Source organism: Musca domestica, unplaced genomic scaffold (assembly GCF_030504385.1).
Source record: "Musca domestica strain aabys unplaced genomic scaffold, Musca_domestica.polishedcontigs.V.1.1 5, whole genome shotgun sequence".
NCBI classification, from domain to species: Eukaryota; Metazoa; Arthropoda; class Insecta; order Diptera; family Muscidae; genus Musca; species Musca domestica.
In genome coordinates, this window is record NW_026712346.1 from 14,173,573 (window position 1) to 14,198,208 (window position 24,636).

A 24,636-nucleotide genomic window follows, 5' to 3' on the forward strand; every position below is an offset into this window, starting at 1 on the left:
TACAGATGTTTGCGACTTAAATAAAAAATAAGATAAAACATATATATGCGACCTATACCTACCTATATCTTAACCGATTTTCACCAAATTTAATACACTTTCTTTCAGTCCAAATTCGTCCATGTGTATTAAAATTCATTAAATTCGGGTTTATATTAACAATTGAATATGAAATCGGATAAAGATATATATGGGAGCTATATCCGAATCTGACCCGACTTCAATAAAATTTGGCAAAGCATTTCTGAACTGTATTTCATATGTTTCCCCGAATATCGTTGCACGAAATCCATATTACGGCTGTGGAGGTCACAATTAACAAATCGGATGAACAGTACATAGGGGTGCTATAGCTATAGCTATATCTAAACCGATTTCGATTAAATTTGACATATTTTTGAGTGCCAAATTTCATCCTACTTGGACTAATAATATATTTTGTGCACAACAAAATACAAATCGGACTAAGATATATACGGAAGTTATATATAAATTTTGAAAGATTATCTCGGGTTTGTCTTTGGACCAAACAAACGATTTGTGGGAAAATTTCATATTTATCGGGCAATACATGCAACATGTACTTTGCTTACAAACATACGTGGACAGGCGGACAGACAGACATGCATAAATCGACTCAGAATGTGATTCTATGCAGATCATCAAAAGGAGCTGTGGATCTATCTCGCTTCCTTCTCTATGCTACAAATAAATGCACCACCAATGACTTTGCAAATTCTAATACTTAGATCAAGTGTGAAAATGGACACTATCTGGTCATTCCTTTTGGTACCTCCCCCCACCAAAGGGTCAACATTTTGATTAACCACAATGATAATAAAATGAGAGATGAGTATCCGATTATTTTTAAACTCAGCTCATCCAAATACATCCACGAAGATCTGGTTGGAAGATAGGATATAGAGAACCACTCCCTCAGGTGCCTTTTCCACAAGGGGTCAAGATTTTCAATGATTGCATGTGTCATAAAATACAAAATAATTATTCGATGCTCCTTTAAACTTCGAACAACGCAATACTTTTAATACGATACTTAATATATTATGTGAATTCTATCGGCATATTCATTTTCATGCATCCCTAACGAAGATCCAAAATTTTGAAATATTATCTAACATGGGATATGTCGCTTCCCTCCTTCTGGTACCTCCCCCAAAAAATATATAAAAGATATTTATTAAAATTTAAAAGCATACAAATTAGGACATCCCAATATTTTCATCAGTATAATATAAGGTATGAAAATGGAATAAATCGGTCCACGCTTTCCGATACATCCTCCACAAAAGTTACACTTTTTCCAAGAAATATATACACATATCTCATATAAAGTCAAAGAAGTGTTTTATATACTCCACATCTGTCACGTCGCAATATTTATAACAGTCTTATAAAGTTTTACTCTTTCGGAGGTCTGAGGTAAGCGTCTATAATTCGAATTTTTAGGAAACTAAGAATAAGATTTGTTAGGTAAAGTTGATTATGCACTACACCATAAGATGGGGGGTATATTATATTTTTTTTTATTCCGAATATATATATGAGAACATATATACGAGAACTACTCTTCTAACTGGTTTTGTAGTCTCCGATGAAGTAAATATTATGGACTGTGTTTCTATCAGTTGGTTTTAGCGACCATTACCGAAATTGTGAACAATTACCCAGTCAGCAATTTTTGAAATTTTTAATTATATTCAAGTCTTTTCCCAGTCAGCATTTTTTGAAATTTTTAATCATATTCGAGTCTTTTTTGATCATGTTGCGCGATTAAAAAGCTGGACTATGAGCGCATTTTCTGATCATAAAAGACTCAGTTGTCGGGAGAAAAACGTGACTTCCCGCGACTCTTCTAAATAAATCACATATGAGTCTTCCTCTAGATTAGTTAAGAGTCTTTTTCGACCATTTTCGAGTCGTTTTCTAATCATTTATTGCGCTAAAACGCTTAATTTGTGAATCTTTTTCGAGTCCTTTTTTGATAATTTATGAGTCTTAAGTGAGTAATTTATTAGTTTTTTAAGTGTCATATATCACTCATATGTATATTCATTTAGGAGTCTTTATGTTTACGATTCTACGAATCACGTACGTAATTTCTAAATATTCGGATGTACCGTAAAAAAAGAATTTAATTATATATGTTCATATAAAAATTTATTTAAAATACAAATAATTCAGCTTTTATGATTATAATTTGAACTGTAATATCAATAAATGCAATTGTAAAAAATATAGTAAAAGATTAAATAAGAAAATGAAAAAAAATTTAAAAAAATGAAAAATCAAAAATTAGGAACTGCCGTTTTCCTATTTGTAACGCGGTCTTTAGCGTGAACAAAATGTTTTTGTAGGATCGTGTTCATATCCTTGTCATTGCTTGAGTATTTGAGATGACACATATCTGAAATAAAATATGTACAAGTCTTTCCATTTTACTAATTCTTTATATACGTGTAAAATGACTAACTTACTTTTGATTACTGTAAATAAATAACACTTTTCTGCACTCAGATTTACCCTGTGCCCTGCCAGCTGTATTGGGAGGCTAATTTATCGGTTTTTGCAATAAACTCTTTCTGGAAATAGATTATCAAAAAAAATATATAAGTATTAATAGTTTATAAAGTGGTGAATTAATCAATCAAATGCCCAATTTTCTATACTTACAAATCAAGTTCTGTCTCATTTTGCTTCACCAATTCACGTTTCTGGACATTTTCTTCATTTTTCTCATATTCAGTTTACTTCTTTTTATAAATGAACAGTAATTCAACTTTTTGATAGTCAGTCAAGAAACAAAATGACCCTTGTATAACAAAACAAGCAGCATTTATGCACTTATCTGTGCAAAATATGATAAAAAAATACACAATTTTGATCACTTTTCAAACACCTGCCAGATCTTTTTAAGACTAATCATTTTTCAATCTCTAGATGATCGCAATACGATAATAAATAACGGAAAAATGATCACATTTTGCACATTTCAATGAATGATTTGCGATTGCCCTACATTTTGTTGTTGTATATTAAACTGATCTCTTTTCACTCATTAGAGAGAGTCATTTTCGAGTTCGATCATAAAAGTCAGTTAATCATTTTTTGGTCACCAAAAGGACTCAAAGAAGACTCACCAAAGTGATTTTTTCAAAAACAATCTTCCAAATGCTATCTGGGTATAATTGGTCTTTTCCAGAACTACAAGAATGTAAAAGTTTTTACTGCGATAACCGGTTTTCCCTTTGCGATATCGGAGAAAATTGCAAAACTAGTAGATTCTTGCAGAGCAAATATTGCTGTTATGCAAAAAGCTGAAATCATGAAAGAAAATTGTAAAATCAATGATATAATAAATCTTTGGGAGAAAAACAATAATTTTTTCTATCCACATTAGTGAGAATTTCATGTATTTTCGTATAAATTCCCATTAAAATCAATAAACAAAATTTTTGAATTACGAATCGTGCCGTATGAACGGGTTAATTCGTATACCTAATTCTGAGAACATAGCATAAGTTTGGATTTGTTCGAATTTGTCACGTTTGGCACGAATGAAACCATCATACGCTGCCCGAATGTTGCTCTGCGGTATTTTGGCAAATTCCCGGCGAAGCGCTTGCTTGAGGTGATCGACACTTTGGTATTTTTTAGAGCCAACCTTGCTTTCCAAAATACCCCAGACACAATAGTCCAACGGATTGGTATCCGTAGATTTTGGTGGCCATTGTGCGGCACCGAGGGTGGCGCGTGCTGAGTGCGATGGTGCTGAGTCCTGTTGGAATGTCCAAGGTCTGCGGACAAAATGTTTGCGTGCCTAAGGTTTTAATACACCCTCCAGAATATTTCCGCGATAATATTCGGCTTTTATTCTGATCTAATAATACGAGCGGAAAGCGGCCACTATCACCATGGCCGCCGCTTGAGTTCTGGTGGCCAACCGAAGGTGCACGAGCGATGGTACGAGGCACAAAAGATTTATTCACATTTAAATGCTGAAGTGCTCTAACGATAGCCACTTGTGGTTTTCCAGCCAAATATAAAGAAATCACACTATCACGCTTGAATTCCGTCACGAATAACTTTTTTTCTGGAAAATTCTCACAAAAATGCTTTTGAACGCTTGTAAACAATATAATGAGCGGTCACTGGACTAATTTTAACAGTTGTCGGACGAGTGGCTTAGAAATGACCGCAGTCTGAAGTATAGCGCATATCATGGTACAATAAAAAGGTAAGGTAGAGCTACCAGCTGATTATAATTTTTTTGTTCAAAGCGTGCCCGACTTCTGCCAATTTTGTGTATGTATTTATTGTTTTGAAAAATGAATACAAATTATTCTCATAATCAATGATTGAAAGAAACGCACATTGCAGGACTTGCATTACAAATATTAACCAGTTATGTCCTAAAATTCAAAAATTGAACAGTTTGGATGATTGTTTTTGAAAGAAAATAGACACATTTCATTAATGTTTAGCTATTTTTAACTCATTTTCATGGTACAATGAAATAAAGGTATCCTTATTTCAAATTAGCATTCTGCATTTTCTGTAACTTACCTTGTCAAATTTGAATGCATAAAAAACAGTTCCCATTCCTGATTTTGTGTGTATACTATGGATTTATGAATATAGATTTTGACAACGAAATGTTGTCAAATGTTTAGATTTGAAAAAAAAAAATAAACATATGATTACATGACTTTATCTTCTTAGTTCTACCATGATCATTTTAAAAATGAGGAAAAATATCAAATGAATGAAAACAACTTCTTGCATATAATTTTGAATGAGTCTGACAGGAAGCGGGTGTAGCCTCAGGGCTGTATTGCTGTAGTTTTACGAAGCTGTTCCAACTCCTTATTGTATTATGGCGCATATTACGTTTTTGAGTGGTGTATATATCAAATCAAAATTAAACTTTTATATGGAGCTATAATTATATTTGAACAGATATGTACTAAGTTTATCAAAGGTACTTTTGTTATTGCTTTGTTTGTCTTCGTTTTGTGCACAATAAATGTGAAATCTAACCGATTAATCTGAACCGATTATTGTATTACAATTTCAAAAAGGCTTGTAATTGGGCTAAAAAATACACTTTGAAAAATTGTATCTTAGTCGAACCATAAAAAAGAGATATACGACAATTTTCTTACAATTATATGTGTAAAGACAGTAGGACAAAGAATACGACTCATGATTCTAGAATTCGGTCCTCGATTTCATTTCATATTTCTTTCTTACCTTTATAAAAGTTTTTACTTCACATTTTCATAGAGCAGATGGAGTGTCAAAAATTGTTTACATTGTGTTTATTGTTTGTTTATCTTTCGTACTGTGGTTTCAATTATAGTAAGTGTTTCGACAATTCGTCGCTTTGATGGCACCATGCTTATATGTTACAAAGAAATGTACAAAGATCTAATATCCTGAATAATGTATGGTGTGGGTTACAAAATCATTGCTATTTTAGAGCGGCAAACAGATCCTAAACTAAAATCTATTTCACGATATTCGATCATTAAATTTAAAGTTGTTGCAGTGAGCCCTTCATAATGTATTGTATAACATGCGATTATGTACGAGTAGGGTATAGAAATGACGTTTGGCAAAAACAACCAAACGTAGGAGTGCCGGTGTGAGAGTGTGTGTGAAATTGAGTTGAAGTTAATCTGTGTTGGCCATACTCTGGATGACTCGTGTTTCTGTTTCTGTTTACAGGTGAGTGGCGAAGCGTTTTTGAATACCCACTACCAAATACTTATAAGAAGACGTTCTATTACCTGTTTTGTTTAAACGTCCATTTGTTGGCAATCAGAGAAGACGTACCTTCGGACGATCAATTCAATCCATTCAACGCTCTACTGCCGGTAAAAATTAAATTAAATAAACAAACAAAAAAAAAAAAACTGGAATCGGCGTTGTTTTTTTTTATATTTCGAGAAAGCAAACAAAAACAAATGCCATAAAATGGTGGTGTAAAGAGTGACTTTGATAGACAAAAAAACCCAAAAAAAAAAAAAAAAAAGACAACAATAATACTTTTGTGTATTATGATGTGATTCTAAGCCAGAATTTATTTTTTTTGCTCAAATACAAAATGGCAAAAATGACGCATTTTATTCGTGATTGTGAATTTGATTATCAAGTCAATTATTTATTAACTCTGTGTCTGTGTGAACAATAAAGTGGTCTTTTGTGTTTATGATTTTGCCTTTGTAAATTTGCTGCTTTGGAACGAACAATTAATTACTGTGCGATTTGTAAATTGAAGCTTTTTCTGAGACTCCTTGAAATCGCGTTAATGATCTTGAAGCTTATCACATTTTCAACATTCACAAAGCCATTGGAAGAAAATAGATGGGAATTTCAAATTGAAATTTGGTGTTTTGATTATTCAGTTCAGTAAGATTGCGCAAAGTATCTGCTCCGCTTTCCAACAAAATTAGAAAGTCAATAATATTTGGTGAGAGAAATTTTGAGTTTGAAACCAGTCCGTCAGTCAGTGCTTAATTGTTGTTTGGGGACAAAACAAAAAAAAAACGTATATACAAACATACAAATATACGTATATATTTTAGATTTTTATAATTTTATAGTTTCCTGTTTTGATTTGCACTCTAATACTATTGTTTGATTTCTTTTGTGATATAAGAAATACAGAAGCGAAAAAAAATATATATATATCCCCTGCAATCACGTCGTTGATAAATGATATTGTCAAATTTATTCCAAAATGTTAATTTCATAACAAAGTGAACTAATCTCCAGTGATTGACAATTTGAGACAAATGTGTTTATTCATAAGGCGAATCCTAAATTTAAAAAAAAAATAAATCGTCAAATACTAGTGGAATTTTTTTAGATATAAAAATAAGCAATGTTTTCCAAACTTTAAAAGAATTCAAAATAACTGTATTTACAATATCACATCCTTCTTGTGAAAAAATATTGAATGAGAAGCCATACCCATATTTAGAAAAACTTAAAGTTAATTCCTACAGATTTGTACCCTACTGTATTGTGTGAGCACACTTGCTTATATGTCGATGATGTCGGCACGATTGTATTTGTATGATTTATAAAGAAACAATACTTATACATACATATATTTCATACAATATTCAAACAAGATAATTTTGTTAATGGCCAAAATGCAAATAACGACATAAAATTTCCGAACTTTTACGAACGATTCCGCAAATTCTTGACTAAGATTATTTTGGATAATGTGTTCAGGGTTTTTATATCACATCTAGGATTTTCTTGTAAAGTAGACTATCTACTATCCCAAGCTTAATATGAATTTGACAATTTGAATAAACCACTAACACCCATGTTTTAAAATGTATCGTTTTAGAAAGTAATGGAATATAATGTTTAACATTTTTAGTTAAATTTTTATTCATAATTTTTGTTTTTTTTTTATTCAATATTAAGATGATGGGTTATAAATTTTTTGATCTCTAATGAATATCTACAATTGACGCAGATACGATGGAGAATAATTTGAAATATGTAGAGTACACCTAAGATATTTAGGAGTTCTGTAGAAACTCTATGGAGACAATATTTCAAGTTTGATTTGTCAAAAAGTTTGTAAGACCTCAAAATATTGGTCGTACGCAGGAACAACTCCGGACGCCACTTCTTACTTGGTATTGAGGAAAATTAGATCTTTTGCTTTGACATTTTGAAAGGAATATCCCTTATTTTCGTCCCATTGGTAACGCAGACTGTAACTTGTTTACATTACCTTGTAATAACTTCCAAAAATTTGCTGGGTTCCCTAATATACTAATCCATTCAATCGATGATTTTGAATTGTGTGTTCGTCTATCAGAGTTGAAGCATAAAATGTAGAGATTTCCCTATAACATTTTGGGGATAAAATGGAGCAGAATCTTGATTTTTCGCAGGTCACAATTATGACCGCTTTTGCAAATGTTTAGAGTTTAGGTCAGAGACCATACCCTTAACTGTGGATATGACCAAATAATTACTACTGGTTAATCTTTGTTAGAGAAATACCAATATTTACATTCAAGCAAGAATATGTTTGAAAAACATATTTATACATACATATTATTTACATATTATTGAAAATAATACTTCTCATTTTTTTCAAGTGATGCCTAATAAATTGTCGTAAATACGACAGTATACATACTCAGTGATATGGATACAGAGGGTAAACATTTTTTTTAATAGGACTAAAACGTGCCTTATAGAAATAAAGTATTTAGACCCTAGGTCTTTTTGAACCAAATCCATTTTAGGACATTTGGAGACGATTAGTCCGTCCGTTTGTCTGGCTGCCTGGATTAACCGATTTGATCCTAACTTTGTATATCGTAATATCATTGTCAAACTTAGATCTAGTTCGGAGGTCCTTCTGGGATCTCCCCTCTCAAAAGGTCAAAATTTTTAAGGGAAATAATTTACCTTCTATGCAAATCTCGAAACTTGCATCAGTGATGTCAGATGTGAAAATGGACATTATGTACCTTCTCTCCAAAGGTAAAAATTTCAAATTTCATATATCCCAGTATTTCTACCAACACAAGATCAGGTGTGAAGAATGGGTATATCGATTCACTCGCTCTGGTACCTTCCCTACAAAGGGGTCAAAATTTTGAATAATAACCATGAATCTCATAAAATTCGATACGAACACCTGATTATTTTCAAACTCATCATATCCGGAATATGTCTGACCACTCTCTCTGTTACCTTTCCCACAAAGGGTCAACATTTTGAATGATTATATCTATCATCTTCAAATATAACATATCCCAATATTTTTCCTAACGCATGTTATGGTGTGAAAATGATACGTGTCTTCCTACCCCTTCTGGTACTTCTCCCACAACTTATATCACTCACAACTTGAGAAACAAACGGCAGATTCTTTTTAAACAAAATGTTTAAAGATGTCTGATTATTTCAAAATTTTGCACACGTAGTCGATATAGTCCACATCTGCCACGTTGTAATATTTATATCAAAGTTAGTTCAGATAAGAAGAGGATACTATTAGTCCACTCCTTCGGTATCGCCTACATACACTGACATAGGCTGAGTATATACATCTGTGGGCAAAACGGACTAATACATTCTAACATGTTATTATTGACAATAGTAGGCGTAACTACATCACGAGATTTTCCTTGACCAAGTGGCAGGAATGAATAAAAATACTTTCATTAAAAGTTATGCATTTTAATTTTTCAGCGTGTGTAGGTTTCTGTGCAGGTCTATGAAATTTATACGAAGAGGATTTAAAATCAATTTAGAGAATAAACCTTGCTATTTAGGCTTTTTACACATATATTTTTCGGGGTAGAAGCCCTTTATGTATAGATTTAGCAATCGATCAATAAATTTATAGTATCATACCAAAAAGCGTGATCAAAAACAAATAATCTACTACCATGAGCTTAATATTATAATGTGTCGTTTTAAAATCGTTCCTTAACTGATACCGTATTATTTTTATATGAGTTATCATTTTATTAATTAGACCGCTAACAAATAAATTTTCACCTTGAGCATTCTATGTAATAAATACCTTATAACAATTGCACCACGATACACAACCATACGGAGTTGTCTAACAAAAGAGAAGACCCTATGCTTGGCCGGGTCCAACTTATCACGATGAACAAAATTCCTTGAGCAAAACTGCAAATATCAGTGACATCGGTATGAAGGTTTGGTCAAAGACTTTTTAAATACCGAGTAGTGGACTGTACCGATAGAGCAATATAAAACAATAAAACAATTTTATTTTTATAAATTAATGATTTCTTTTTTATTCTCTCAATACCTATCTTCTATTTTTGCACGTTAAATACATACAATCCATTTTTGTCTCTCTTTTCTCTTTTACAGACCCTATTCAAAATGTGGAAATTAATTGTCGTAACTGCTTGCATTATTTTGGGGTCTTTGGAATCTGAAGGTAAATTTCCCGCAATCCTCTATTGTCCTCGACTAATTTAATATTTATTGTTTAACAGCTGCAAAACGCAAATCCAAACGTCAAATACCTGACTATGACTTTGGATTCGGATCGTATGCTCCTGATTTTGGTTTCATCGATCCATTTGCTTTCCATCAGCAGTTGACTCAGCAAATTTTGGCACAACAAGCCGCCCAACAGCAGTAAGATTGTCACCTTATATTTGATTGTCTTTTTTTTGCATAATTCTTAATTTGTTTGGCTTTCTTTTGTTTCGGAACTTTTCTTGGTGATGGTACCGCAAAATTTGCTTATTTCTAATGCTTTTGTAAATGCCTAAATTCATAGAGCTATAGCCTCAACATTTGTAAATGGCGATGCAATGGTTTCTGCTGGGGCATCTAATATGCCCGACTATATGGATGATGAAGAGTAAATATTTCATGCTTAGTAGCGGTTTTCATGCCCATTAGAAGCGAACTAATAATTGAAAAAAAATAATTGGTTTCCTTGCGTGTACTGTGTTTCAGAGCCATCTACCGTCAGCAACAGGCTCTCTTTGATTATGCCAGACGTCAGAGTCACTACAATGGCAAAGGCAATCGTTATGCTCCCAACTACTCGGCCGCCGCTGCCTCAATTGGACCCGGAGGTGCTTACCAAACGGCTTATATTAGTCCTGGCAATCCCGTAAGTTGCATAGTCCTTCAACCCGAAATCATTCACTTACATTCCTCTTTATTAATTCCTTAGGCTATTCCAAACATCAGTAATCGCTTTTCCTCGACCAGCCCTGGTGGCTTCAAGGGTGTGTCCGTCAGTTCCTACAGCAGCAGTTCCGATGTCAATGGCAAGCGCACCAGCAACCGTGGTGCCCAAACGACAATCAACGATAACGGACGCATTACCACATACAAAGTTAATTCCTAGATTCGACGCGTTAAGGCTATCCCTTGATTATTTATTCCCACCTTCACTGTTTAATTTATTTTCGAAATTTATTAATTTATGATTTACTCAAGAACTGCGAAAATTCTAAAGATTCATATTAAATATTCTTATTTAATATTATTTATACATATTTAGAAAGAAACCTTTTATATAATAATCTTCGAAATTATAACACACACACACAGACATAAAGAGAATGAAGTGAGAACAAATAATGCAATTTTCCCAATTCGCATTTTTCCTTGAACTCAGCTGTGCCCCTTAAAGGCGAAGTTCAATTTCAGTTTCATTGTCACCGGAAACTAATCGTTGAATAATATGAATGATCTATTGTTTATTGAATGATAACGCTGAGACGAAAAAAAAAACAAGTATTTTCTTAAAATAAACTATAAATAACCAAGCGATGTGATAAGGAATTAAAAAAAAATAGCATTAAGCCTACTTCAGTAGATATGATCATAATTTATATCAGAGCGAATGTTAAATAAAAATGTTACAAAAAATCTAAGTAATCGTTTTTTTTTTTTAAATTATGCCCTCCACCTTAGAATGAAGGGTATATTAACTTTGTCATTCCGTTTGTAAAATCCCTAAATATTCGTCGTAGACCCCATACTGTATATATATTCATAATCAGCATAAGACGATTTAACGATTTCCGTCTGTCTGTTCGTGTGTCTGTCTGTCTGTTGAAATCACGACACAGCCCACATTATTTGACGTAGAGCGTCAAAATTTAGCAGAATAATGGTTGGTATTGAAAATGAGATATATCGGTCTACGTTTTGGTATAGTCCCCATATAACGGTACCATCCCACGCTTTGGTATAGCCCCCATATAACGGTACCTCCCGATATTCGGTATTTTGATGATTTTTGAAACATTTTTTCATGGATTTGTCTAAAAATTGGTATTTGTTGGTCATAATGGGTTCTAGCTCCGGTGACGAAACTTTGCATGTATAGGTCCACGTTTTGGTATAGCCCCCATATAACGGTACCTCCCGATATTCGGTATTTTGAAGATTTTTACCACATTTTCACGGATTTGTCTGAAAATTGGTATTTGTAGGTCATAATGGGTTCTAGTGTTTCCATTACCCTAAGGTGGAGGGTACTAAAAGTTCGGCCCGGTCGAACTTAATGTTTTTTTAATTGTTGATTCTCATTTTTTACGAATGACTGAGATATGAGATCAACAGATGTGGAAATCAAAAGATAATACATGTGAGAGCTATATCTATATCTTTACCGAAACCCGTTTTTGTCAAATCTGGATAAGTATATCATCTAGCGAATGTGGGAAAGGAATTCGCCTACTGGTTTATTCTTTTAAATTGTTAATTAATTCAGTTCCCTTCCAATTCTGAGTGTATTAAAACAAACTGCTGAGTATTCCGAAAGGAGATATAAAGACCAATACCGTCAGTAAAAGATTGTGCCACGCTCGTGATACTTTTGATTTTTTAATTATGCGGTACTTCAGTGTAAAAAATCTCTTTGTTACTTTGTTTAAAAACGACGGCTTGAAACTGATATAAATGTAACAGTTGTCAATTTGTCCATCAATTTAACTCATAGATACAACATTTAAAATAAATGAATGAAATGGACAGTTGTCGTACTCCTAAGACTATTGGTATTGAAATTTCCCTATGTGGTTGTCCACCGGTCGGCTTTAGTTACTGTAACGTTCCTAAGACAAATACCCTGACCGAAACAGCTGTAATGTAGTATTTAAGATCAAAGAGTATCATTATACACTACACCACACCGTGGTGAGGGTATTATGTTTTTGTGCACTTGCTTGTAACATAGAGAAGGAAGCGACCCATAGTTTAATTTGATGATGTTCATACTCGTGAAATCACATTCTGAGTCGATTTATGTATTTCCCATATATTTGTGTAAACAAAGTACAGGTCACATTTGTTTGGTCCAAGGATGAACCCTATTAAAATTGAAGATAATCGGTCAAAATTTAGATATAACTTACATATATATCTTCGCCCGATTTGCCTTTTATTTTGTACTAAATGTGTAATATTAGCCTAAATGGAACCGAATTTTGCACATATAACGAAATTGAGCCTAGAAACAAGTGTGTCAAATTTGGGAATCGGTTCAGATATAGCTATAGCTCCCATATATATTCCTTATCCGATTCGTTAAATTTCTCCCCCACAGTCGGAGAAATACAGCTTAGAGATACCATTGCCAAATTTCAAAGAGCTTAGTTCAGATTTAGAAATCCCTCTCATATATCATCATCCGATTGTGCCTAAAAAGTGTAATATCAGCTCAAATAAGATGGATTTTGATGAAAATCGGTTCAGGCACAAATGCTTCTGTCGAATTAAGTAGAATACAATAGAAGCCTGTCATATATTAGTTCTTTTCGGGCTTTAATTATAACTGCCTTAAATATCTATGTTGGTATATTTTAATTCTCAAAAATTCCCCATAAAAATTTATGTGTTATATCTAGCTCTACTATATATGCAAAGTGGTATCATTAAATCGACCCAGCCCGACTTTGATCTTTCTATAAAGGTTTTTCAAGTGACATCACGATATTTTTACTAAAACAATTATAATGGTTCAAGTTTTAACGTATCGACTAATTCTATTCATTTTTAAACAAAGATCTGTAGTTAGATATTTTGAGATCTCAAAGGCATTTAAAAGGTCCTTAGATAATACGAACCTTTATTGGTAGTATATACATATTTCTTGTCTTTTGGTGGTTCGGATTCCTAATTGACTGTAATTTTAAAATAAAAATGTCAACCAGATTCATGAAATGGTTGGAAGGTACTTATCACATTTTCCGGTCCCGTGGCTCTAATTAAATATTTTAGAATTCTAATAGACAAATCACCTCAATCAAAAATCGCATGTCCACATTTTATCATGTAACGGCACCACTCAATTAAACTCAATTTAAAGGTCGGAGCTTTTTAATTAATTTTAAATTCCTAATATGTAACTCTTAGAAGACCATCATCCGAGGTATTTAGCTTTGACCTCATGGTTAAGGGTAGCTCAAACTTAACACTTTTCCATACGATAATTTCCGTACCCAAATCAGACCAAAATACCATGTCGATTAAGCTGTATTGAAATTCATCCTGCGATTTTTTTATTATCGAATTTTGACGTGATCTTAATATAGCGGTATCGACCAACACCAGGTATATAAAAAAATATTCCATTTTCCATTTTTTTCTAAATACAAAATTTAGTATTATTTGAAACTTTTTGTTTCTTTTTTGTACGTATTCTCAAAAGAGCTTACAAATCTTAACTCTTCACATTAATTGAAACTCCAATACTAATTTTCAGATTTCAAGCACCCAATACCAAATTAAGAATTTTTTCACAGAAAATAATTTACTGTACAAAACAAAAAAAATCATTCAAATTTGTGAAAACTTAGCAAATCCTAAATTTTTTATCAGTGCACGGCATAGTGCGAAAATGGACAGATACCTCCCCACACCGGATCTAAATTTGGAAATATCTAACTCTTATAAAATGTGAAATAAATGTTCGCACATCTCGACAAGATCTGATATGAAGAAGGAATATATTGGTTCACTCCTTTTGATACCTCCCCCAGAAGGGGTCCAACTTTTTAATAATAATGACAGCCATAAAACGAGAACTGAGCATCAGATTCCCCTAAATACTTCTATCTACACAAGATCTGCTGTGAATATATCGGTTCAATCCTTGTGGTACCACTCCCACAACGGGTAAAAAATTTGAACAACCATGATACCCGAAATAAGCATTCAATTCTCTTCAAATTTCACACATTTCAATATTTCTACTAATGCATGATTTAGTATGAAGATGATATATATATCAGCCAACCCTGTCTGCTAAATCCCCGACAAATGGTCACAATTTTCACTACTTATGTCTCTCATCAATTCCATTTATTTGAATTGGAATTTTAATAGTTCGTGGATAATAAAGTAAAATTTCTTTACTTTTTGATTTGAATATTAATAAAGAACCATCTATTTATTTGAGTAAGAAACTAAAACGATCTCGCAATTTCGGCGCATTAATTCTTGGTATATCTATATATTTCTCTCAACCAAAAATATTAAACTTTCGATTATCAATTATTCGCATAAAATTGAAAATAAATTTTCCATTTTCTTTCATTTTGCATATTCCAATCAGTATAAGATAAAGTGGAAATCTTCGTTCCACTATATCTGGTACTTCACGCACATTTCAACATTTCCCACAGTCCAAATCGATTTTATATTGTCTAAATCTGGCGCGTTGTAATATTTATGTTGGTTTTAGGTCAGATACGAAAAGGTCAATATTAGCACATTCTTTCGGGTCAACATTTCGAATAACCATAGCGCAAGTAAACGAAGATGCGCTGATACATCTGTCGGCATAACCGACTGATACTTTTTAACGTGTTAAAATACGTGTATCGTAATGAATACAGTGGCTTTAACACGTGAATCAGCGATAACATTTAAAACTTGCGGTTTTCCGAAACAGTTACACACATAATTCCATATCAAAATACAAGTTTCGATTTTTTCAATTTACCAACTATTCTGGTGATTGTTCTTGAAATTTTGTTTCGTAAGAGCCTTCCATCTCCAATTACAAAGAACTGAAGGAAATTTGAGTCAAACCGGTCAATCCGTTATCAACTGATTACTTACTATACATTTTCGCACCAATTTTATAAACTTAGAAAATTTAAGTAGTGCCTCCCCCTCAAAATAAAAAAGCTTGAAATGATAAACAAAACGAAAGAAAGGTTGCATTTGCCGTGAAAATTCCGAACGAAATAAAGTAGATTGATAAAATTTAACTCAAATGTGTACTATGTCTGCAGGTCTTTTGGTATTGAAAATGAATCGTGTAAGTCCACGTTTTGGTATAGCCCCCATTTAAGGGACAATATTCATCGGAAATGTTTCAAATTTCGTATTTAAAGTTCGTAATGGGTAGTACAGCCTACGACAGAAAATTGTCTGTGCAGGTCCACGTCTTCGAATAGCCTCCATATAACGGTACCTCCCTATATTCGGTATTTTGATGATTTTAGGTACATTATTCACCATTTTTTTTTTCAAGTTTCGCATTTGAATATCGTAATGACTTATGACAAAATTTGCCCATGCAGGTTACGTCATCATTTAGACCCAAATATAACGGTTACATACGTTATTTTTAAGATTGTAACAGAATTTGTAATATATTTTTTTATTATTATTATTATTTTTTTGAAGATTGCCAAATTCGTTGCAAATGGTGGATAGTATTCAAAGTTCGGCCCTTATTGCTTTTTAACGTTAACACTTACTTCTTTTTAATGTGATTTTGAAAGTTTATCTCTGAAAACTGAGAAAATAAAATCAACCAAATAAATTGTTATTTATACAGAAAACTCTGGCACTCCTCCAAAAAAAAAAAAAAAAAAAAAAAAAAAAAAACATTATTTATATTCATCTACAAAAAAGATGTTTACTGCACTTTTCAGAAAGGCCTTCAAAACAATTAGACCATGAAGACGGAAATTTATGTTTCTTTTTCCAATGAAAAAATCTACATACATGCATATGCACATAGTTATTAAGAACTTGGCGATACCAAATCAATGGGAGATCAATGCCTACAATTAATTTTAATTCCGATTGCTTTTTGTTTGACTTTCGTTGCTTGTATTCCTCCGGTATTGAAGAACCTTATCAAAATTCACGATTTTGTAGGTCATGACAGTATCAAAAGGTTCAAGTCTTAGCTCGGCGCTTATCAGTGTACGTTCGTTTTCTGGGAAGGATGACAGAAGATGCTTTTTTCGACGAAAGCCAATGCATAAATATTATGTTTAGTTCCGAAAGTCGAGTCATTAAGGAAAAGTTGGTGGTGGAAGCAAGACATTCATATACGAAGACTAAAAAAGAAAAATAAAATACGAAAATGAAATACTTTATGGTATTGGCCGCATTGTGCCTCAGTGCTGTTGTGGCAGGTAATATTTTAAATACTATTCTAATGTGTGACGCTTGTGTAAAAATGAACAAAATTAAAGTGAGAAACTAAGTGAAAAGACTGTTAACTGAAACATATAAAAATGGAATTGATTGGAATCAATATTGTTTTTATAATACTAAACTGAAAAAAATAAAAATAAATAAATCATACAAAAATCTAAAACAATAATGTAAAATGTTGAGTTTGGAAGCGACGTATTAAAAAATACATTTCTAAAAGTTTTGTTTTATGTTGTCATTGGGTCTTTATTTATTGTTGATTATAGAAATTCAACGTGGCGTACAAAGCGACCACTTCCTCACTATGGTAATGCTTTGTAGGGCCGTATAATCATAACACGCCAGGCCCACATCTTTAAACTTACTAAATACTACCATTGTTAAAAATTTGTACTATTTCGCAATTCCAAATATTCACGTTTGTTAAAGTTAAAATTGTTCAACTTGCAAAATGTGTACGTTCGACGTAACATACACTTAAATACATGTGTTTAACTTTTGTGGTGAAAAACGTGGAAATCAAACGTCAAAATTAAGAGATATTTATAGCGAGTTTTGGACTTGGCTTTATGGCCGGAGAATTGTTTGTATTTTTTTTAAGTTTTCTAAAATTTATAGAATTTACTGTCGACTATTATGAAATTTTCTTTTACATATTTATTTTTGAATCGGACCCATTCACAATATTCTGTATTTTTATGAATTTAGCCAAGCAAAATAGGTTTATAGAGTTTGAAACAGAGTCCATCATATCTGCTAGAAATGTATCTATACTAATCCATTGTTTCGTATAACTCCCACATATTCGGTATTTTTAGTTCGCAATACATATTTAAATATAATTGTTTAAAATTGTCATTTAAAGTTCGTAATGGCATCCCTTATGGTAGATCGCTTCGTATATAGGATCAGGTTTTTGTATAGCCCTCATGTAAGAGAAACTTCTGATTGTCTGTATATTTATAATTTTAGCTCAATTTCCCAACTGATTTTAAAACCCTCAGCAAAATGGCTATTTTGTGTGTGGACAACTTAGGCCCAATCTTTTAACCTCAAAGGCTTAAAGTTTTGAATAATCAAAAATAATAGTTAAATTGTCTTCAAACTTCGTATATCTATGTGAATATTGTGCATATCGGGTCACATTTTCGGTACCCATAAATAAATGGCCAAATACTGAGTGTCAATATCTCCCGGCAAACCGATTTCTACTTTTTATAGCATTACTAAAATTCAACGTACTCGGTCGACGTTTTTCATCACACAAGTTAAATACATATGAATGTTACCCAAAATTCGTTTAGCGTACGAAAATTCATAATTGAAGACAAAAGAATTGTTGTTACAGAATCACGATAAATTGTATGTGTGTGATGGGGAATTTACATATGAACTATTTTAGTACATCAACTTTTGATTGGCGCATCTCATAAGGTTTTCTTGACATTTTACAATTTTTTGATCCATTTTGAATTTATTAGACCGGGCCGAACGTTAATACCCTCCACCATTGGGTAAAGAAAACATTTTTATATAAGAGTATCTGAATTCCAGCATATTCCACTTAAGCTACATATACCAGTAAGACTGTTTGGACAATGTAGTTAAACTTATGAAATGACCATAAAGTGAGTGGGCCGTTATATGTGGGCCATACCAAAACGGGGTTCCTACTTTATATTACAACTATTGTTAACTATTGCGAGTCTAAAATGCCAAATTTAAAAAAATACGTGGGTAAATATGACTAGGATTATCCAAATACCGAATATCGGTGGGTACCGTTATATGTGCACTATAGGAAAACATGGACCTATATATTAAATGTTCCGCCACAGGAGATAGAACCCATTATGACCTATAAATGTCAATTTTTAGACAATGTGGAAAATGTGGCACAAATTATCAAAATACCGAATATCGGTAGGTACCGCTATATTGGGGCACTACTAAAACATAGATTGGTATATTTAATTTTTAGTACCAACCATCCTAGACACAATACAAATTGCTGTGCCACATTTTGAAGCCCTAAGTCAAATAATGGGGGCCGTATCGTGATTTCAACAGACAGATGGAAATCGTTAAATCGACTTGGAACTTTATGCTGTTAATGAATATATATGCTTTATGGGGTCTACGAGGAATATTTAGAGATGTTACAAACGGAATTACAAAGTTAATATACCCTTCTTATCAAGGCGGAGGGTATAAAAATAACAAAATAATGGTTATGGAAACACTGACATATCGAAGACTTTTAGAAATAAATTCGGACAATTTGAGTGAAAGTAACAATGTTTATACAAAAATTGGAAATATAACAAAATTGGAAATTTTCAATGTTTACAACGTTGATATTTGGAAGATTGTAAGAAATTTACCTATCGTATTTGGGTAATACGGAGGTACCAAATAATTTACCATAGTGGGGAAGTTGAATAATTGTGTACGCTCCGTCGAATTTTAGGTAAAGCTGTTAACTTGTTTTTTATTTATTTATTTTTTTTTTTGAAATCTTGTATAATAAGTTTCTAATAATAAAATATGTCAATCGAACACTTGGCCTCGTGATTTACTTTCCAAATGTTGAATGCAATTAAAACTTCGGTCTGGTCGAACTTAACTGCCTTCTTAAATGTTTAAATTAGAGATTAAATTATAAGGAGTACCAAACAAGACAATAAAAACGAAAATTTTGTGAAGTATTGTTTTCTACAAAAAATGTGAAATTTTAGACAATTTTCGTTTTGGAAAGGAAAAAAATAATGTTTTTCAATACAGATATTTTATTTGGTAAAGAAGTTTTTTTTTGCGCTTGACACTTAATCCTACAAAAAACATATCCTTTTTCTTTCGTCCACAATCAAATTCGATCTAATAAATAATATCAGTTTTTACGAATATGTCCTAAGTTCCTCTGCTAACTGCACAGGTCTAGTTTTAAATACATATTTCAAGTTTATTTCGAAATCCGTATATGACATAATAAATCCAACTGACCTTATATTTTTGTGGTAAGGCTAATAAACATTTTCATACATCATAACTACAATTAGCCAATGTGAATTAAATAAAGCGCATTAAAAAATCAACAAATTAATAATTATTTTTATTAGGAACGAATTTGAAAGATATATATATATATATAATGAAAATAATGGTTATAGTTATAATGAAAATATTGGAGAATTCACAATTTTTATTTGATACAAGATGAAAATAATATATATTTGATATTTGGAAGATTTTAAAATTTTGTTTTCCTTTTTGATACACCGGATACAAAAATGAATACATACATACTACACAATTATACACTAAATACATTTCTATGGTCAATTACGATTTAGTCTGTACAATTACAAAATCTACATTTAATATTGAACCCCCAATGACCCACATTTCCGAGTAATTAGTATTTTTTTAATGACTCTTCTGAAAAACAAAAATCGCTCTCAAACAACAGTACGTTGCCATGGCAAAGGCATTTAATTTTATCACCAAAATGTTTCGATTCTTTTTATAATGCCCGAGTATTCCAGAATAATGTCCGCATAATGTCTGGCTAATCATTGAGACCGATAACTTTTGACACTAAATTTTGAATGTCTTTATGTGGATTTCAAATATTCAGTTTTAGTCTTATAATAATGCTGAAATTTTATTTGGAAATATGTTTAGACATAATTTATTAATGACCACATCCTGTTTTAGAAATTAATTAATTTTCTTTTTTATTTTCAGAGGACTTGCACGAAAGGTATGCTTTGAAATAATGAGTTTGAAATTAAATTTAATTTATTTTACATTCAATTGTTGATTCATGCTTTTATTTGCTTATTTTGTTTTGTTTAATTAAAGGCGTGATTTTCACAGTCTGTAAGTACCGCATCCATTAAAAAATTCAATTGGTTGTTTGCATTTGAATTTTACATTAATTGGTTGAATTGGTACAAAAATATTAACAAAGTTGTAACGTTTTTTTAAATTTTAACAAAGCTAAACAAATATATTTAATAATAAAATGTGAGGATATGGTTTATCAATGGGTATGTCGTTCTGTTAAGAATTAACAAAATATAAGTTTTGTTCATTACTTTAAATAGTTATATTAATATTTAAACAACAAACTATATCCTCACAAATAATTAAACAGTAATTAATTACACACACACAAACTTCTTATTGGCATTTCTATTTCAAAAGACATTTCAGTCAACACCAACAAACTCTTGAAGAGGCTAAGAGAAAAATTTCAGATGTTTTGGATGGGTAAGTTTGGAAGATTGCAGCATCTTCAGTAACGGCACTCATTGACTTCCATGCATTTTCAGACAAGCATCATATGAAGAGGTTGGCAGTTATGGCGGTGTAGGTGGTGTAGGCACCGTTGGCCTTTCTTCTGGCTCCTCCGGCTATGGCTCAGCAGGTTATGGCTCTGCTGGTTATGGATCAGCTGCCAATTCCGCATTTTCTTCATCTGCCAATTCTGGCTTCAGTTCCTCAGCTAATTCTGCTTTCAGTACCTCTGCCAATTCCGAATTTGGTTCCAAATTTGATGCTGCCAGTGGCGCTGCCTTCGACACTAACGCTAAATTTACATCTGGATCGAACTTCGGCGCTGCCCACTCTGCCAACATGGCTGCAGCTACCACATCCGGTTTCGGTTCCGAGTCCAGCTACACAAGCGGTTCCCAAATTGGACAATCTGTTGTTATCCCCATTGTCAGCGGTAGTACCGGTGGCCACGAAAGCTATGTAAAACACGAAGAAAAAATCAATCAGGTCGCTACCCCTGTTGTCTATACAGCTCCAGCTGGTGGTGCTGAGAAGTACTATCACCACGAAGAACGTCGTGTTACAAACGCTGCAACCCCTGTTGTGTACACTGTGCCCTCTGCTGGTTCCGAAAAATACGTCCATCACTCTGAAAAGCGTGTCCAAACTCAAACTTCAGCCCCCGTTATCCAATTTGCCCCATCTGCCGGCGGTGAAGATTATGTTCACCACGAAGAGCATGTGGTAGAAACTAAGCCCCAGGTTATGCAATACATTGCCCCCTCAGGTGGTTCCGAGAAGTACTATCATCATGAAGAACGTCGTGTCCAAAGCCAGCCCCAAGTTATTCAGTACGTTGCTCCTTCTGGTGGTGCCGAGAAATACGTTCACCATGAAGAACGTCGTGTCCAACAGACTCCAGTCCAAGTTGTCGTTGCTCCCTCTGGCGGCCAAGAATCCTACATGAAATACCGTAAAGTTACAACCTCCCAGGCTCAACCCCAAGTTGTGGTAACTGCTCCCGTCTCTTCGTCGTACGTCCACGAAACTTCGTCCGCTTCGAACAGTGGCTCTCAGTTGGGTGCTTTGTTGACTGGTGGACTTATCAGCAGCTCAACCTCTAATGTTAACTCCGGCTTTGGTGGTGTGTCCGGTGCCTATGTTGTGCCAACTATGAGTGAGTTTATGGAACATTTTGAATAGAAAGGAGATCTTTACATTTACAACCTTATTATTCATTTTAGCTACTGGTGCCTTGACCACTGGTGCAACCAACTCTCATTTCAAAACTGGTTATGGTGCATCCCACCATGCTAACTCTGGTTTCGGTGCTGGTATGAGTAGCGCCATGACTGACTCTGCTTCTTTCGGAGCCGCACATAAATTCGGTTCTTCATTCGGCGCTGAATCTAACTTTAATTCCAAATTCGGCACTCAATTTGGCAGCAGTTTTGGTGCAGGTGCTACTTCCGGTACGACAGCTTCCACCACTTCTGGCTTAAACAGCTACATGCAAGAAGCTGAACGTTTGGCTAAAATGCAAGTACAAGGTATGAATGTTGGAGGTACCCGCACTGGTGGCAGCCAATTTAATGCCAACTATGACAGCGCCAACTTTGGTCTTGGTGGTTTCGGCGGTACCTCCGCTTTGACCGCTGGCGCCGGTGGCCTTGGAGGTGCTGGTGGCTACAAAACCAAATCCTGGGAAAAGGCTTCTAAATGGTCCAGCCAATCTGAGGTAAGTTAAACCCGTCAAACTCGATATCCGCAAATTGTATCTAATAGCTCTGCCTATTTCAGTTTGGTCCCGATGGTCAAGTAAAGAACTACAAGGAAATGTCCACTGGTGAAAGTGAAAACTACGACATCAATGGACGTCGCGTTGGCTACAAAGCCGCCACCACCACCCTCGACGATAACGGCAAGTTGAGCAGCTACAGTCTCCACACATAAGTGGGGGGGATTCGAAAAACTGTCAGTGTAATGAATAAATAAACAACGTATAGATTCAATATTTGATAATAGATTTTCAATAAAACCTTAAACAAATTGTAAAACGTAAAACGTTGTTTTGAATATTTTTTGCTTTTGCCTGGACTACAGGGATTATTGTAAACAATAAGCTAATTTAAAATCTCGTAATAGGTTATACTTACATTATTTAACATCATATTATCATTAGCTGATAACAAATGTTTATATTTAAAAACCAAGTTCTTATGTCTGATGTTTTCGACATTTGCTGGGAAGTATGAATCATTGGGCGAGTTTAAAAGACCATTACCGAATAATCAATGTGTGGAATATTTACCTAAATTTTGGACCATAGTGGTATCCATATAATAGTATGAAAAAATGTTCCCGTTAAGGGTCGATTTTAAAATTCCTTCATTTTTACATTTCCCATAATAAAATGTTTACAAAGGCAGTATGTATTGGAATAGAAATAACAGCAGGATAGACGGGGTTCGTAGCAATTCGAGCTATATGTTACATAATATAATCATGCGGGACAAACTGGGTCAGGTAACGTCGCTCATAAAGCTATAAAGATTGGACAAAATGCTTATGGTCATTTAATATTATCAGGTATTCATTAAAAAAGTTACAGAAATGTTCTATTCCTAAATTGTCAAAAAAAAAAATTCAGAAAGTCGCAAAGGAACAATATCATTAATGATATATTCCAGAGAATTCCCTTGTACTTTGAATTAATTACAAGTAAAAGTTCGATTCGGCCGAATTTTTAATACCCTACACCATTGGCTACAATTATCAAAATACAGAATTTTGGATTTGGTAGAGTTTTATGGGAAAGCCTGGGCTTGTATTATTATTAACTGCCAATTATCTGTGTTTTGCGAGATCCAATTACCAATTTTGAGATAATTCCGTTAGAAAATGTGGCAAAAACCGGAAAAATACGGAATATCGAAAAGTAGCACTATAATGATGTAGACCATCATAAATATTTTTTGCATAGGAAGTGGTGCCCATTTAGAATTACGTCAAAAATGTTGATACAAACCATTAAAATACCGAATATCGTTAGGTACAGTTATATGTAGGCTATACGAAAATTTAGTTCATTTTATATCAGAAAATATAACAGGTATTGTTTACACTTTACCAGCTCTAGATGGTCTGGCTATATATACAGACGGTTCCAAGATGGATGATGACGCCGGTGCTGGCGTATTTTACTCAATCATTATACTTAATGACAATTGCAGCGTTTTTTCAGGCGGAGAAGAAAGCCGAAATTACAATAGGAAAACAGGGCCAGTGACTATATATCGGTAGTCAAGCGGCACTCAGAGCTATCAAGTCAAGTGTCATTAAATTGAGAGTCACTCTTGACTGCAA

At 33.4% G+C, this 24,636-nt stretch overlaps 2 protein-coding genes across 3 annotated transcripts; both read left to right on the top strand.

The window, feature by feature from the left end:
• Positions 1-5,726: 5,726 nt before the first annotated feature.
• Positions 5,727-11,453, top strand: LOC101901569 (uncharacterized). Its single transcript, XM_005179107.3, has 6 exons — positions 5,727-5,897; positions 9,922-9,991; positions 10,050-10,194; positions 10,340-10,423; positions 10,522-10,681; positions 10,745-11,453. Exons 2-6 carry the CDS (start codon positions 9,934-9,936, stop codon positions 10,919-10,921), a joined length of 624 nt encoding a protein of 207 aa, XP_005179164.1. The 5' UTR covers positions 5,727-5,897; positions 9,922-9,933; the 3' UTR covers positions 10,922-11,453.
• A 5,370-nt stretch (positions 11,454-16,823) lies between these two features.
• LOC101901737 (fibroin heavy chain) lies at positions 16,824-23,334 on the top strand. 2 transcript variants are annotated; one of them, XM_011292439.2, is made up of 7 exons: positions 16,828-16,967; positions 20,737-20,752; positions 20,854-20,871; positions 21,199-21,264; positions 21,327-22,447; positions 22,515-23,008; positions 23,071-23,334. In XM_011292439.2, exons 1-7 carry the CDS (start codon positions 16,916-16,918, stop codon positions 23,221-23,223), a joined length of 1,920 nt encoding a protein of 639 aa, XP_011290741.1. In that variant the 5' UTR covers positions 16,828-16,915; the 3' UTR covers positions 23,224-23,334. The 2 variants fall into 2 exon arrangements, with proteins under 2 accessions (XP_005179165.1, XP_011290741.1); XM_005179108.3 differs by lacking the exon at positions 20,854-20,871 and having other exon boundaries at positions 16,824-16,967.
• Positions 23,335-24,636: the final 1,302 nt, after the last annotated feature.

Bases quoted from the DNA above. Each gene is read 5' to 3' on its own strand.
- LOC101901569 (XM_005179107.3), top strand. From the start codon at position 9,934: ATGTGGAAATTAATTGTCGTAACTGCTTGCATTATTTTGGGGTCTTTG. The intron at 9,992-10,049 runs GTAAATTTCCCG...ATTGTTTAACAG, and splicing joins GGGGTCTTTGGAATCTGAAG to CTGCAAAACGCAAATCCAAA. The intron at 10,424-10,521 runs GTAAATATTTCA...ACTGTGTTTCAG, and splicing joins GACTATATGGATGATGAAGA to AGCCATCTACCGTCAGCAAC.
- LOC101901737 (XM_011292439.2), top strand. From the start codon at position 16,916: ATGAAATACTTTATGGTATTGGCCGCATTGTGCCTCAGTGCTGTTGTG. The intron at 21,265-21,326 runs GTAAGTTTGGAA...ATGCATTTTCAG, and splicing joins ATTTCAGATGTTTTGGATGG to ACAAGCATCATATGAAGAGG. The intron at 23,009-23,070 runs GTAAGTTAAACC...TGCCTATTTCAG, and splicing joins AATGGTCCAGCCAATCTGAG to TTTGGTCCCGATGGTCAAGT.